General features: G+C 41.2%; 1 protein-coding gene across 9 annotated transcripts in view; it reads right to left on the bottom strand.

Moving 5' to 3' along the window:
- The window catches only part of TNFRSF19 (TNF receptor superfamily member 19), a 104,180-nt gene that overhangs the window by 37,500 nt on the left and 50,035 nt on the right, over nt 1–16,645 (bottom strand). For all 9 annotated transcript variants that reach the window (XM_063791938.1, XM_063791937.1, XM_054665084.2 and 6 more), the window contains one exon: nt 10,214–10,299. In XM_063791938.1, coding sequence (XP_063648008.1) covers nt 10,214–10,299 — 86 coding nt within the window. The remainder of the gene's footprint in view (nt 1–10,213; nt 10,300–16,645) is intronic.

Raw genomic sequence — 16,645 nt, 5'->3', positions numbered from 1 at the left:
TATAATATTATTAACACATAACTAGTAAATACATGAGTTATTTAAATTAAATAAATTGAATTAAATAAACTAATAACCAACTCTTGAGAAAGGGGTGAAAAGCCACACTGTTTCTCAAAGTACATACATTTACTGTGCCAGCTAAAAATGCTCTGCTGAAACTAGGAGAGTGAGTTCCTGCTTCCTCCCTTGCTCCCCTCAACTCTATTTCCAACAGGAGTCCGAGGGAAGTTAAATGTATCTTCATAACGGCCCAGGAGCCCTACCTGATGCACCTATTGACTCAGTCACCAACTGTGGCCTCTGCTGTGGGTGTCTCTGCCTCCTCCCCTCTTTCAGGGCCCTGTCCTAGGGTCACCTTAATAAACCTTCCCTCAGCACCTTATTGTAAATAATAGCTCTGCCCTGCAGCATCGGAATCTTAACTCCCTGAGAACTGGGACGTTGGCCTGTGGTTTTCACCAGGGCAGCCCCAGTGTCCTCATCAGTGATACGGACATCTTAGCATTCAAGATAGCTGTCCCTAAAGGAGAACACGAGGAGATCATTCACAACGTGGGAGAGATGTGTTTCTGCAGCACTTCATTAATATCTAGACTAGCATTCTGCACCCAAAACAGACTCCCTGACATGTTTCCTGTGTTAAACAGTCCAATACCAAGAATTTTTAAAAAGCAATTTTTCTCATTTTGAAGAAAACCATGCCTCCTACGACCCCTGGCAATATTTTCAGGAATTATTTTCAATGGCATTTTAGAAAGTTCAATAGTGAAGATTTTTCAGAAAATCCTTTAAAGAGAAAATTTCATAACATAACCCGTTGGTCTCTTGACAGAGAATGAAGCAAGGACAGGAAACATTAACACACACATGCACACATTTTACAACAGCAATAGAGCAAAAAGATGCCTAAACCATATCCCCTAGACATCTCCCTAATGGACCCCTCTGAGGCCACTCCAAGAAGACCAATGCTTAAAAATAGTCACTTTCCTTATGGGAGGGTGACAGAAATGTTCTGTATCATGATGGGGGAAATGATTACACAAGTTATACATCCATCAAAACTCACTGAATTTTACATTTAAAATGATGCATCTTCTTGTATATACATTATATTTCAGTAAAGTTCAAAAATTATTTTGAAAGTTAAAACGTCCTTTTAAAATTATAATTATCAAGAAAAATGTTTCTTAAATATTTAATTAAGAAAACTGCTGCATGACTTACAATAGATAAAACTCTCATGAATACCTAAAATATTTTCTCTGAGATAATCGAAATAATAAATGAAGCAATTAAAATAATGTTTTAGACCAGGCTCTGTGGCTCACACCTGTAATCCCAGCACTTTGAGAGGCCAAGGCGGGCAGATCACTTGAGATCAGGATTTCAAGACCAGCGTGGCCAACATGGTGAAACCCCATCTCTACTAAAAATACAAAAATTAGCTGGGCATGGTGGCACACACCTGTAATCCCAGCTACCTGGGAGGCTGAGGCAGAAAAATCGCTTGAACCTGGGAGGCAGAGGTTGTAGTGAGCCGAGATCACGCCACTGCACTCCAGCCTGGGTGACAGAGCGAGACTCTGTCTCAAAAAATAATGTTTTAAAAACCCAAAGTGGGATATTATCTTCTAAATTAATTAATTCCTGTTTGAAATTTGACTTCAAGCTTCCATTTTTAACTTTCTAATGCCCTTTTCAACCTTTGAGATTCTTTACCCATTTTTTCAAGTAAGATGACTCAATTACATTTTATTTATAGGTTCAGAATTTTTCTTAATTTATAAATTATTTTAAAACTCTCTTAATCCTGTCCCTCGGAGTTCACCTGGAGAGGCAGTATTGAGCTTGGCCTGTCTGTGCTGCCAGGAAGGCCTGGGGTGGGACTCGTCTACCCTCCACGTGACCATGTCCTGTGGAATGAGGGCTTTAAGGAAACACACACCATGGACCATTATGTGAAGGGCAGGCTGAGAAATGCAGATGAAATGCCTGGTACCTTTCGGAATGCAAGAAATACTTGCTATTTCACACTATTCTGGAACTTCTTTTTTCCCTTCTCAAAAACGACGGTACTCAAGTAAACCCCCGAGGAAGTGGCTAGACACCCAAGTTTAAAGACAAAATGATCCCAATCCATTGGTTAAGGCCACATCCCCTAGTCTTCCTTAGACCATGAACCCAAGAGCTGTTTTCCCACACGGTGCAGGCCCTCACATGCCACCTCAAGAGGGTAAATGCTCCCTATACAAAAAGGAGTGATAGAGCCTGAACTTTGAGTATATCCACTACAGGTTTGGCATCAAATGTGAGTCTGCTTTCCTCCATAAGCTCACATTTATTTTAAGCATTTGATGGGGACACACACAAATCACTGATCCATGTGTGTGGCCACCAACGCACTGTTTCACTAAGTTGTGGACTTAAGTCCACCTTATTTCACTAAGTCCACAACTTAGGGAAACAGTCCTGCTGGATTTTATATTTTTAAAAATAAACTGTATTTAATCTGAAAAACATTTAATTTAGTGATGCCCTTTAACAAATCACAACCTGTTGATTGTGAGTAAATATTTAAACCAGCTCAATGGTTTTAAATGTCTAACAGAGACTGAAGATAAAAGCCAGAGAAATTAGATTTATTGGTGACTGGGTAATAATCAACTGCTACTGTTCTCAGAAGGCCCCACCAAAGGCTCAGGCACACAGCAACTTTGAAGAGCAGCTCCCAATTCAAGGGGTGCTGTCAACTCATTCAGTCAAGGCATTCAACTTTTCCATTTTTACTGATAACAGACAAAGTCAATGACTTACAAATATTTAGCAACTTTATGGGAGAAAACTGCTAAATTTGAAAGTTTTCAATTTGAGAAAAAGGGCATTTCTTGGGAGACAAGAATCAATGTAGGGCACAAGTGTTTAAGAAACTTTTTAAAGAATTTTCTGATTTCTGTAACTTTAATGAAATTAGGGCTATGGAAACATATCTGGAGAATAAGTGTTTGAAATAGCTAAATAATTATATAAACCAATTACATTTATGGTGTATTTTTTCTCTAAACAGGCCAAGACATTTAAACTGCTCAGCTATTGTTTCTTGTTTTGTTTTATTTTTTATTTTATTTTATCTTATGTTTTGAGATGGAGTTTCGCTCTTGTCACCCAGGCTGGAGTGCAATGGTAAGATCTCGACTCACTGCAACCTCCGCCTCCCGTGTTCAAGTGATTCTTCTGCCTTAGCCTCCTGAGTAGCTGGAATTACGGGTGACTGCCACCACGCACAGCTAATTTTTGTATTTTTAATAGAGACAGGGTTTCGTCATGTCGGCCAGGCTGGTCTCAAACTTCTGACCTCAGGTGATCCACCCACCTTGGCCACCCAAAGTGCTGGGATTACAGGCATGAGCCACCATGCCCAGCCCCAGCTATTGTTTTGAGCATCCTCAGAAAATGAGGAGTTTGCTGTAACAAATTTTCAACATATTTTCAGAAAACAATTGTTTACCTCAATAAGCAAATAACCTTGAGAGGGTCATTTCTGATGTAAATCATTTTTAAATGAATTACAACAGTTTTCTGCTTTCTTGAAAAAGACTTCATGGCCAGGTGTGGTGGCTCATGCCTGTAATCCCAGAACTTTGGGAGGCTGAGGCAGGTGGATCACTTGAGCTCAGGAATTCAACCTCAGCTCTACCGAAAACACAAAAACTAGCCAGGCATGCTGGCATGTACCTGTGGGCCCAGCTACTCAGGAGGCTGAGGTGGGAGGATCACTTGAGCCTGTGAAGTTGAGGCTACAGTGATCTGTTGTGATTGCACCACTGCACTCTAGCCTGGGCTAACAGAGTGAGACTGTCTCAAAAAAAAAAAAAAAAAAAAGACTTCAACAAGTGTAATTTGATCATCCCTGCACCCCTTTTTGGGGTCCAGAATAATAATAAGAACTGTAATTATCATACTAAGGGGTATTAGAGAGAAAACCTCAGGGGTCAGTCATTAGGATGAAAAGGTCTGTTTGCTCCACACTAAAAGGCATCAAATGACAATGTGTTTGGGGTTCTTCATGCTGCTTTTTGTGAGTTTCTGACTCCTCCCTGCAGGCTGCGCTTTCACTTCTGGCTGCCTCCATCTCTGCCTCGATTAGCTTCTCCTCTCTCTTCTAATCCTCTCCACCATGGCTGGTTTGGCTTGGTACAGTAATGCTTGCAACAAAAAATAAATGAGTTCCAAGGGAGAGATTTAAAGGTGTCCTCTTGATAGAGATATAGAGCTGGGACTTTGTGGGGAGACCTGGTTTAAGTTTTCAGCTGTGTTTACTTGGTTTCCACATAAGCAACCTTTGACTACTACTATTTTAGATTATTTTCCAGTAAAATAATGAAATCACATGTTATTGACAAAAAGAAAGAGATACAGTAAAGAAAACCAAGGAACTCTAGACAATGGAAGGAAGGGGAGAAGGAGCAACAGTAACTTAAACCAACCATAAATGAGTGAACAATGGAGGGAATCCCTGCTTTGAACCTCCCAGGGAGGCCTGGCTGGGTAATCTGTCTTCCACAAACCATGGGCTTTCCTTTGATCTCATTGTCTTCCTATTCCCTGCCCTGAAAGTTCTGTTTGGCAGTAAAGAGCTAAATATTTAAGACGTGCCTATAAGAAGCCGCCCCTTCTCTGCTGCCTCAGATACTCATTTAAAATGCATAGTAGCAGTTATGTGTTCCTGAAACAATACCCAAAGTAAGGCCCCTTAAGAGCAGCTGTGCCAGTGATCCCCTGGCTGGACACTTAGGAGTCTTGGTCTGAGGACCACAGCCGACTTGAAAACCCTCAGTAAATGGAGCCCTTAATTAGTCCTCTACGCACTGGCTTTGTGGGCTCATCATGCAGAGGCCCCAGGAAGTCCTCTTGGAAAAGGGGGCTGTTAAGTATTAGCAAACTCATCAGAAACAACTCCACTGCAGAAACAAAAAACCATCCACAAACAGAGTAAAAATCACATAACGTTCCCAGCAAATGGAAAATGCTTTTGGATTATCTATATCTCATCTGCGTCTCATTATGCAGTCATTTACTCTGATCAGATTCAGTAAATGTTTCAGTGCCCAGGAAGAAGAGGATACCAAGAGCTGGCTTCTTAACTCCATGGTTTGGTTGGCTGAAATACCCAGGAAAGAGCTGAAGTCAACTTGGAATTCAACACGAAGAACTTGCTGTTTCTCCCCCTCCCTCCCAGACTCCCTCCTCTCCCTTCTCCTTTAAAGGAAACCTGTATTGATTTCAAAATGCTCCCAATTTATTTCCTTTTAAATTTGTTTTTGTTTGGTTTAAAAGAGGTACTCTTACTTACCAGGCACTCTTACTTTAAAATAATTTAACACTGAATGTCAAGAGACAAAAATATGAGTACCTCTGGACACAGAAATACACTCATGGACATCCATCGTTAGTGCATGAATAAGGCATGACAGCTCGCACAGAAGGGGACAGCAGTGTCACGTGGAATAGGAACAGCCTCAGAAGTCCAACTGTAGGCCACATACCTGTGTGACACTTTACCCAGACAAGTCATTATATGAAAAAAGTATATCCGAAGTGGCAAAAGAATCCAAAATAGTATGTACAGTGTAATTATGCTCATCTTTTCAAAATCAGTGGCATAGATAGAAAAAAGACTGAAAAGAAAACCCTTAGAATGCTTTGTTTTTGTAATGATCAATGCTGCAAATGCTCTGTTTAGGGGACTACTGGGGTTCCCTTCCACCACTCACTTTTTTCTACTAAATGTTAAAAATTATCTTTAATGAGCAAATACGTCTCAAAGTTTATTTTGAAATTGCCTTTATTTGTTATTTAAAATATATTGTAAACTTCCTTTGGAAAATAATAAACTTTTAATAATGTGATTTATTACTTATTGGTGCAAACAACTGCTTGCTGTCTTCTAAGACTATGAAGCCACATATAATTCCTAAGAGTTGCAGGTCAGCCCAGCTCAGGCTTTCCTTTCTCCCACACAGTGATTTATCTGATCCCTTATCTCTCCAGAATCACGTGGCTTGTCTTACAAAGCCCCCGAGAACAAAGCAAACATCTAGGTTAAACATACTTAAATAAAGTTTTACTCTGGTGAAAACCCCTTTGAATTTTTTCAAAACCATTTGTTCCAACCACAGTATTTGTTCCAAATTAAGTAAACATTGCTAAAAGAAATCATACTAAATCTGCATTTCTTATCAGACTGAAGGCAGGATACGGTTCTAAACTTTCTTGTGTATTTTTCTCTATTTCTCCTTGAAGCTCTAAGTGGGCACAGGTGATTAGGAACTGAAGTTACTTGGGGGAACAATGCCTGCAGCAGGCATTTCTATGTAATGGGCGTCTTTTATTTATCTGCAGTTTACAGGAGTGTCACTCATCAACCCTGAGCTCCATGCCCAGCCAGTCAGTATCACACATTAATGCTATTAGTGCCCAGAGAGAGGGGCTATGGGAGGATTATCATCACAAATCCATTGTTATTGGGGAGGCGGGGCGTAGAGCTCATCTGGTGGGGGTAGGGCCAGAGGCCTCAGATCCAGATAGAGAGGGGAGAGACTGGCCTAATTCGGGTCTCTTCAGCCTTCAGCCTCCCAGTCTAGCCATCTGAGTTTCTTCTTTTTTTACCTTTTCTTTTTTTTTTTTTTTTTAAGACAGGGTCTTACTCTGTTGTTCAGGCTGGAGTGCAGTGGCACAATCCCAGCTCACTGCTGCCTCAACCTCCTGGGCTCAAGCAATCTTCCCACCCCAGCCTCCCAAGTAGCTAGAACCAAAGGCACACACCACCATCCCTAGCTAATTTTTTATTTTTTGTGAATATGGTGTCTCACTATGTTGCCCAGGCTGGTCTTGAACTCCTGGGCTCAAGTGATCCTCCCACCTCAGCCTCCCAAAGTAGTAAGATTACAGGCATGAGCCACAGCACCTGGCCCCCATCTGAGCTGCTCAGGCACAAAACTCCATGGAACCCACTTTCCGGTACCCTTCAGTGCTCACCCACCAGGGGAGGTGAAGCCCCAGAAGACAAACATCAGAGCCAGATGCACCATGAGATCCTCCCCGTCCAGGACAACTCCAAAGCAGCAGACCCTCCAAAGAACACATCTGGGTCAGGGTATGGCCGAGGACAGGCGGGGTCGTGGTTTGAAAGAAGGCAGGCCAGCAGGTAGACAGTCATTACTGAGCTTGCCCCAGGGCAGGTATCATGTTGCTGGACTACTAGTTCATTTAGTTCTATCCAAAATCTGCAGACTTGGGCATTTTCCAGAGTAAACAGAGGTTCAAAGAGGGGAGACTATTTGCCCAAGGTTACACCATCAGTACAAAGCGCAGCCAAGATGTGAATCCAACACTTCTGGCAACACAACCACAGCAGGCAGGTGGGTCTGTTCCTTAGCAGGCAGGTACCACTCCATTTCACAAGGGAAGACCTAGCCCTCGGGGAGGGGAGTGCTGGCTCAGGTCACCAGCCACAGATAGGCGTGGTACTGGGGTGGTCCCTGGAGCAGCTGACAGAAATGGGAAATCCAGAGCAAAGAGACCCGTTAGGTTAGGACAGACAGCCCCGCAGACCCAGAGAGCTGCTGTAGAGCATGCAGCATACAGGGTCTCCTTCTGCAGAGGCGTGGTGTGCCACCAGACTCCGAGCCACCTGGGACCCCCAGGGAGGGCTACTCCTGGTTCCAGAGAGTTCTTGCCTCTCCCACTACCAGGCATGTCCTTGAAACAAACCCCACTCCTTAAGTTAGCTTGAGAGGTGTCACTTTCTTCTAGCTGAGAATCTAAGCAGCACAGGAACTCCTCAAGGGGGAGAAAAAAAATCACTGAAGCAGTAGCTCTTTATGGATGAGCTGAAAAAAAAAAAAAAAAAAAAAAAGCCCAAAGTGGAAGAAATGAAAACATAAGGCGCCTTACAAAATTTTCCCAAAAGACTCCAAAATCTCTTTTGAGGAGATTAGTTGTATTCTGGAATTACTGCCAAGAACTGTGCCAAAGGCAGCAAACTTTCTTTTACAGAGATAAGGACTCATGCTCACTGAAGACTACCAGCCTGTCTTGCTTTGTGATTTGAAAGGCTATCAGCTGTGCACACTGCAAGTTTTACTTTGACAAATAGCTTATTCTTCCTTGCTTTCTAAAAAGTTTCATATATGAAGAAACATACACACACACATATATATGTATATATATATACTGGTTAATTTTCTTTTTAAAATACTAAGGACTTCACCCAACACTAAATTACTAAGGACTTCACAAGACACTAAAAGTTACACGTGAGATCTACCTTCAAAGGCAAATTTGTGATATCTGAGCTTAGTCAGAACCCAGAAGGCAGGAAATCCCAAAGCCTCAGAGTTTTGACTTGATTGTATTAAATATAAATCCAATAAATTAATGGGAAAAAACCCCTAAGACTTTCTGACTCTAAAGTGGCAATACTGACTTCACGGAATCTCTGTGCAGCAGTCTGGGCTGCAGTGCATGATTTTAACTCACCTTCCTGACAGAATGGTGGCTGGGCTGGCCCACAGGCAGGCCCAGGTCACTGCATGTTAAACTGGCAAGAGGGCTTGTCCTTTGATGGGTTGTGTCGTGGCATAAAGACACTCTTCCAGTGTCTCTGACATGTTAGATTTTTAGCGTTTTCTTTAAGTGATTAATATTAAAGCAAACAACACAAGAAAGAGTCAATGTATAGGAAAGATGAGATAGCCTAGTTTTCCTTAGGGAGCTTAGGGAGACAGTAGGTTGTAGTAGAAAGAATTGGACTGGAATTTGAATATTGTCTCTGGGACTTAGCAGCCAACAACAGAACAGGATTCACCTCTCTGGACTAGTGTTCTCATTGACAAATTTGGACTGATGATAGGATTATTGAGAAAAGTAAAACAAAATAAGTAAAGCGTATGCATTGTGACTGATAACAGGCATTCAATATTGCATTTGTTATTTGCAATGAATTATTTGGTGAATGTTTACCTATTATAAAAATGAGGATCGATATATGTTTTCTATAAAAGAAAATCTTCCAACTTCTTTTGCTTTTCTGTCACTTCAAATGAAGAATAGAAAATAATGCATTTTGGTAAAGGACACACTAATATGGACTGCAAAATTCCATGACACTCTTGGAAAGAGAAGTACTATGTGACCTTATCAAATGACGCACTAACTTTCAATTAGTTCAGAGGGGACTTTTACCATAGCAAAAAGCAAGAGGACAGAGCCTATGCATTAAAAATGACATCAAAACAATGCTCCCCAGAAAGGCATGAGCAACCTGTGTGTGGGATAAAGCAGCCTCCTCCATCCTCCCTCCTGCCCTTCGCTCTCCCCTGAGCCGTGAAGTGCGGCTCTCCTGAGCCCTGCTGTGGCACAGACAAGCGTGCTCTGCCACATAGAGGCCACTCACTGGTTCCCTTCCTGTGGGTTTCTATTGACCAGGTTTGTATTTAGGATTAAAAAGAGTGAGAGGCCACTCTTCTTCCTATTCAAAATTGATGCTGGTTGATAAGTTGAAACAAATACCTTTTATAGCTACACAAAATACATAGTCAAAAGGAGTAACTAATGTTAACATAAAGAGGAAAAGGCACAATTTTCTCATATACAGTTGTATCCCCAGCATGCAATGGAGTTCTCTTTTCTCATTTATTTGTTAAATGAGAGAAAAGGAGGAATGGATGAAGTGAACTAATTTCCATTTAGTGACACACAGTGAGCGCAGGTGACTCACAGAGAGGAACTTCTCTGGGAAGGCAGAGATGCCACCATATGATCCTGTCTGGGGACTAGGAAAGGAAAATCCAGGAATTCATGGGGCCAGGGCACGAAGACCTAAGAGTGAGGATGTGAGCCGCCTGGTTATTCAAAGTTGCCTGAATTACAGACCCAGGGAGCCAGGGAAGGCTTCAGAAGGAGCTGAGCAGCGGCAAAATGTCTGCACTCCACTCTGAGATTCAAATCCCTGGGCCCGGTTTGCTGACTGAGGCACACAACAAAGGGACTTTCTGTCCTGCCAGAAGCCTGATAAAAGAGGACACACTGTACACCCCACAGGAGAGACAGATTTGGCTCCATTTGCCAGATAAGAAACGTTTACAAATTTAAACTTTTTCAAAAGGCCAGGTATCCCCTTGGCTCTGCCTGTGTTGGGTTCACTCACAGTGCGGTTCGTAAGGAGGAGGAGGGTCTCCACAAGGCACACACTCCATGTCTTGAAAGCCGACAAGTTTCGTCTTCCTATAAAATCTAGAAGAGGAAGGAAAATACTCCTTGTTAACTCTTTCATCTAAGCTTACAGTTGTGGTCATAAATTACCAGCAGTCTCCATTACCAGTTCTACGGTTAAAAGTATACAGAGGCTTAAATAATAGTATCTTAGGTAGACACATTTTTGAAGAGGAAGCAGTGGACACTTAAGAAATATCAATTCCCCTAAACGTAACTTTGCAGATGCTTCTCAGTGCACTTCTTCTATATTGGGGTGGGGGTGCAGGTGGGGGAATATAAAGTCAGTGGTCTTCGGCATTTCTATTGAAACTTAAACGACAAAATACCTTATAAATGAATAAAGAACTAGGTTTTAGCATTTGGAATTCAGACACCAAAAAACCAAGCAACCATAAAAGCAACGGAAAAATGTAGGGAAATACTCATACAATCTTGATACAGGAATGTCTTTCTAGGCATAACAAGAAACCAGGAGTCAGAGTGGAAGAGATGAACAGCAACCACACACACACACACACACACACACACACACACACAGAGATTTTAAAGACATCTGAAGGGCAAAAATAAATAAATATAGCATCATCAATAATAGGTAATGGGCAAACAAAGATTGAAAAATTGTCCTAATTATGGTACTATCTATACCTTCAGTCTATAAGGTAAAACTTAAAAATCTTGATCATGGAAATGAACACTATAATTGAAAAATAAGCAAACAACTTTCATTCTCAAAAGAAGAATGTTTCATAATTTTAAAATTTCATAATTAAACTGAAAAGCACGACACAATTAAATTTTTTTTAAAAATTTAAGATGAAAATGTTTAACTTCATTATTAATCAAGTACATTCAAATTAAAATGAAAGTATATCATTTTTACTTAGAAAATTAGTAAAGTGCTGGTGTGAGTGTAGGCCAATAGGTATATGTATATATTGCCTGTGGGAACATAAACTGCCACTTTTAGGAGGGCAATTTAGCAATCTGTCACTAGAACTCAATAAAATAGTTTACACTTCTTATCTAGTAATTTCATATTTAGAAACTCATCCTAAAGAAATAATCAACTGGGTAAAGATGTATGTGTAAGAATACAGGCCGGGCGCGGTGGCTCACGCCTGTAATCCCAGCACTTTGGGAGGCTGAGGCAGGTGGATCACGAGGTCAGGAGATCGAGACCATCCTGGCTAACATGGTGAAACCCCATCTCTACTAAAAATACAAAAAAATAGCTGGGCGTGGTGGCGGGCGCCTGTAGTCCCAGCTACTAGGGAGGCTGAGGCAGGAGAATGGCGTGAACCTGGGAGGTGGAGCTTGTAGTGAGCTGAGATAGCACCATTGCACTCCAGCCTGGGCAAAAGAGCAAGACTCTGTCTCAAAAAAAAAAAAAAAAAGAATACAATCACAGCATTGTTTATGAAAGGAAAAAAGCTAATTAGGCACAATCCCAATGTCCACCAATAACCAGTCAGGGTAGACCCAAGGCAATGGAGCGCCAGGTGTCCTTTAAAAATGATGATGAAGACCTACCATACGCATTTTTAAAAAGTCATGAAATATCATTAAGTGAAAACAAAGGAATGCATATAATTCCATTTTGTGCAGGCACACACTTTTATTATCAATTTTCTCAGATTCTATACCAATACATATAAAAATAGTTGTGTGTGGCCAGGTGCAGTGACTCACGCCTGTAATCCCAGCACTTTGGGAGGCTGAGGCAGGTGGATCACCTGAGGTCGGGAGTTCAAGACCAGCCTGGCCAAAATGGTGAAACCCCGTCTCTACTAAAAATACAAAAAATTAGCTGGGCATGGTGGTGGGTGCCTATAATCCCAGCTATTCAGGAGGCTGAGGCAGGAGAATCACATGAACCTGGGAGGCAGAGGTTGCAGTGAGCCAAGATCACGCCATTGCACTCCAGCCTGGGCAACAAGAGTGAAACTCCATCTCAAAAAAAAAAAAAAAAAGTTATGTGTATATATTTGCAATGAAAAAATTTTGGGAGTATACTGTATATGAACAGCGACTATTTCTAGATTGTGGGAATTCAAGTGATTTTCTTTTTTTCATATATATAACATAAATTTTCTATGACAAAAATAGTAATATAGAGAACAAGTCTACAAAGGACAGGTAGATGCAATTATTTTGTGAAACTGCATAATGTAGTAGCAAATCTGTATAATTTATGGTAGAAGCAAAATTTGCATTTGAAACTAGGTAAGTTATCTCAAATGCCCAGATACATTCAGAAATTGCTCAACATTCTATTTTCACTTGATTATGACAATCTTTCCAAAGGATATATAATACAGTGACTTCCCATTAGATATTAATAAAATTACTCCTTTTGGCATTTATGAAGTAAAAATTAAAAAAAAAAACAAAGTTCGAGGACTCATACTTCCTGATTTCAAAACTTAATACAATGCAACAATAATCAAAATATGTAGTACTGGCATAAAGACAGACAACTAGACCAGTGGAATAGACAAGAGAGCCCAGAAGTAAACCGTCGTGTATATGGTCAATGACTTTCAACAAGGTGCCAAGACCACTCAGTGAGGAAAGAACAGTCTCTTTAAGGAATGTTGGAGAAACTGGACATCCACATGCAACAGATTAAAGACCTAAAACTATAAAACTCCTAGAAGAAAATATAGAGGAAAAGCTTCATGACATTAGATATGGCAATGATTTCTTAAATATGACACCAAAACCACAGGAAACAAGAGAAAAAATTGACAAATGGGACTATATTAAACTTAAAATCAGAGGACATAAACATTCCTATGGAATGGAAGAAAATATCTGCAAATCATATGTCTGATAAAGGGTTAATATTTATAATATATAAAGAATTCCTATAAACTCATCAATTAAAAAATCAACCTAATTTAAAAATGGGCAAGGGACTTGAATAGACATTTCTCCAGAGAAATGTCTTTGGAGAAATATCTCACATGGCTGACAGGTATATAAAAACATGTTCAACATCACTAATCATCCCTGAACTGAAAAGTCAAAACCACATGAGATATCACCTCACACCCATAAGGATGGCTACTATCAAAACAATAACAACAAACAAACAGATAATAACAAGTGTTGGCAAGGATGTGAAGAAACTGGAACCCTTGTATACTGCTGACGGGACAATAAAATGGTGCAGCCGCTATGGAAAACAGCACGTAGGTTCCTCAAAATATTAAAAACAGAACTACCATATAATCCAGCAATTCCACTACTATGTCTATATCTAAAAGAACTCAAATCAGGGTCTTGAAGAGATACTTGCATGCTTGTATTCACTGCAGCACTATTCACAGTAGCCAAAAGGCAGAAGAAACCCAAATGTCCACTGATGAATATGGATAAACAAAGTATTTCACAGAATGAAATATTATTAGTCTTAACAAGTAGGAGGGGTTCCTGTCACATGCTACAACATGGATAAACCTTGAGGACATGATGCTAAGTGACACAAGCCTGTCATAAAAAGACAGATACTGAATGACTCCAATTATATGAGGTACTTAAGAGTAGTCAAATTCACAGAAACAGAAAGAAAGGTGGTTTCCAGGGGCTGGGGGAAGAAGCAAAGGGGAGTTGTTTAACGGGTATAGAGTTTCAGCTTGAGCAGATGAAAAAGTTCTGGAGATCTGTTTCACAACAATGTGAATATAGTTAACTCTCCTGAACTGCGCACCTAAAAATGGTTAAGATGGTAAATTTTATGTTATGTGTTTTTTACCACAATAAAAAAATGCATATACAATTTTTTAAAAAATCACAAGACAATATAAAGGAGCTTTCTTCTTTAAGAAGTCTTGCTAAACATTGTAACACATCCAGACTAATACTTTTTATCTTTTCACCCCGAAAACTTGCTCAATAGAAGTTCATTGAATTAAATATCAAGAAAGCACAAAATAGTGTTTTATATATAAAAACTCATTTCATGTAAAAAGCAAAAAAAGTTAAAAAATGTAATATCCAACATTCTCAAGAATAAATATTGGGGATACAGAAATCCATCTTTTAACACTTAAAAAGTTAGGAAAATGGGAGGTATTGATGATCAAGCATAGACACTACTTAACATTTTAAAAATAAAGAATTCTAATTGTGACAAAACAGTTTAGAGGTCTGAGCTTTCCCTGACAATCGAAGAGAATATATTTGCCAAAAATTTTTTTTAAAGTTTGAGGACCATGAGACAAATGAGGCTAGAAGGTTGTCATGTTTTGAATGACCATTTTTATTTTTTAATTAATTAATTAAATAATGTTTATTTATTTCTTGAGATGGAGTCTCACTCTGTTGCCCAGGCTGGAGTGCAGTGGCATGATCTCAGCTCACTGCAACCTCTGCCTCCCAGGTTCAAGCAATTCTCCTCCCTCAGCCTCCCAAGTAGCTGGGATTACAGGCACGCGTTACCATGCCCGGCTAATTTTGTTTTTTGCATTTTTAGTAGAGACGGGGTTTCACTATGTTGGCCAGACAGGTCTCGAACTCCCGACCGCGTGATCTACCATCCTCGGCCTCCCAAAGTGCTGGGATTACAGGTGTGACCACCACGCCAGGCCTGAATGACCATTAAATACTAACTAGAAATAATAAGAAATGCTATTTAGAAAGGAGGGTGAGTGGGGCTCCCGTGTGACTACTACGCATGGAGAGGTGATGCTCAGACCAAGCTCTGAGAGCAGCTATCAGCAGTATCTGGTCTGCTTGCTTCTTCATTCTTTTTTGTTTGTTTTGAGACAGTCTCGCTCTGTCACCCAGGCTGGAGTGCACTGGTGCGATCTTGGCTCTGCCTCAGCCTCTGCCTCCTGGGCTCAAGCCATCCTCCCATCTTAGCCTCCCAAGTAGCTGGGACTACAGGTGTGTATCACCATGCCCAGCTAATTTTGTATTTTTTTTTTTTTAGAGATGGGGTTTTGCCATGTTGCCCAGGCTGATGTCACACTCTTGAGCTCAAGCGATCCACCTGCCTCAGCCTCCCAATGAAGAGGAATTTTTAACTGAACTGAATCCAAATAGCACTGGTTAGCCTAATGAACACAGTGTTTGAAAACTGCTATTTTAAAAAAATCTGGCTGTAGACCGCTAATTCTTCAATCAGTGAGTGCATTTCTGCAAGGAGATGGCATGCCATAGAACAGCTCTGGTTTTACAATGACCCCACTTAACACAAGGTTGAGGGCAGTTACTATGCCCTGTGAATCAGTCAAGTCAGGGCGGGATTTTCTGAAGTGTCTGTGAGACACTGGATGACAGCGTTGCTCTGTCCTGGGCTCTTGCTAGCACCTTGGTGGTTAGTCAGCCTGCTGTTTGTGTTCCTCAGCAATCCACAGCAATGGCCCCTTATTTGAAGGTGAACAAATGCTAATGACAAGATTAATCATTAGAGTAAGAGTCTAGGTCTCCAAAACAGTGTCATGGTTACTAGGGAACACCCTGAGCACAGACCAGAGAGCTGAGGCAAAGGGATGCGAAAACCCAGGCAACTCAGGCAGCTTCCAGGAGCAAGGGGTCTGCTGAGGGTAGGGTGAGGGTGAAGTGGGCACACAGCACACACGGGCAGAGGCAGTCCCTGTGATTCCCATCAATCAATCACGGAAGCCCCAGCAGTGACCTCCCAGTGATATCAGACATTCACCTAAGCATGGGGCAGAGGAGCTGCAAGGTGAATTCCAGTCCTTTCATTTACAAGCTGGGTGATTCTGGGAAGTCATTTATCCACTCTGAGAACTAGTTTCCCTCTTTGTTAAGAGGGGGTGGTAGGAATCCCTACTTTACAGAGTGGTTCGGATGATAGTAAGTGCTCAATGTTAGTTGTCATTGTCACCAGAAGAAGCAAAGAGCTGGCAGGGGCCAGCCTACTCTTCAGGGCGGGTTCCAGTTCCCCTGGGCCAGGAAGGGATCAGGAACCGGGTGCCAGCAAAGGAGCTTGGAGGCCTGTTGGCCACACTCTGAAAAAGTCATGCCAAGTTTTCACTGGCCCCCAAAATCATCAATTGGCAATAATGTCCAATATTCCATTAGCACTTCCTATGGCTTAGGCACTCTGCTAGGCACTTTACATGCCTTCTATTTCTAATCCTTCTAACAATTCTGCAGGGTGGATTCTTACAGCATGGTCATTTTACAGGTGAGAAGAGTGCATTTCAGAGAAGTTAAATGACTTGTCTAAAGTCACAGAGCAGATGTGGGAATAAGGGGACTGGCTCTCTCGAATGACTCAAATTGTGGGCACGGAGGACAGATGATTTCCACACCCTACCTGCTACTGAGAGGGAAGCAGCTGGTGTCCTGGGGGACCTGGGCCTATGGACAGCAGCAGGTTCTTGCT

This window comes from Pan troglodytes, chromosome 14 (genome assembly GCF_028858775.2).
Source record: "Pan troglodytes isolate AG18354 chromosome 14, NHGRI_mPanTro3-v2.0_pri, whole genome shotgun sequence".
NCBI lineage: Eukaryota > Metazoa > Chordata > Mammalia > Primates > Hominidae > Pan > Pan troglodytes.
Note: the sequence above shows the minus strand (reverse complement) of the source record. Positions and strands in the feature narration are given on the sequence as shown.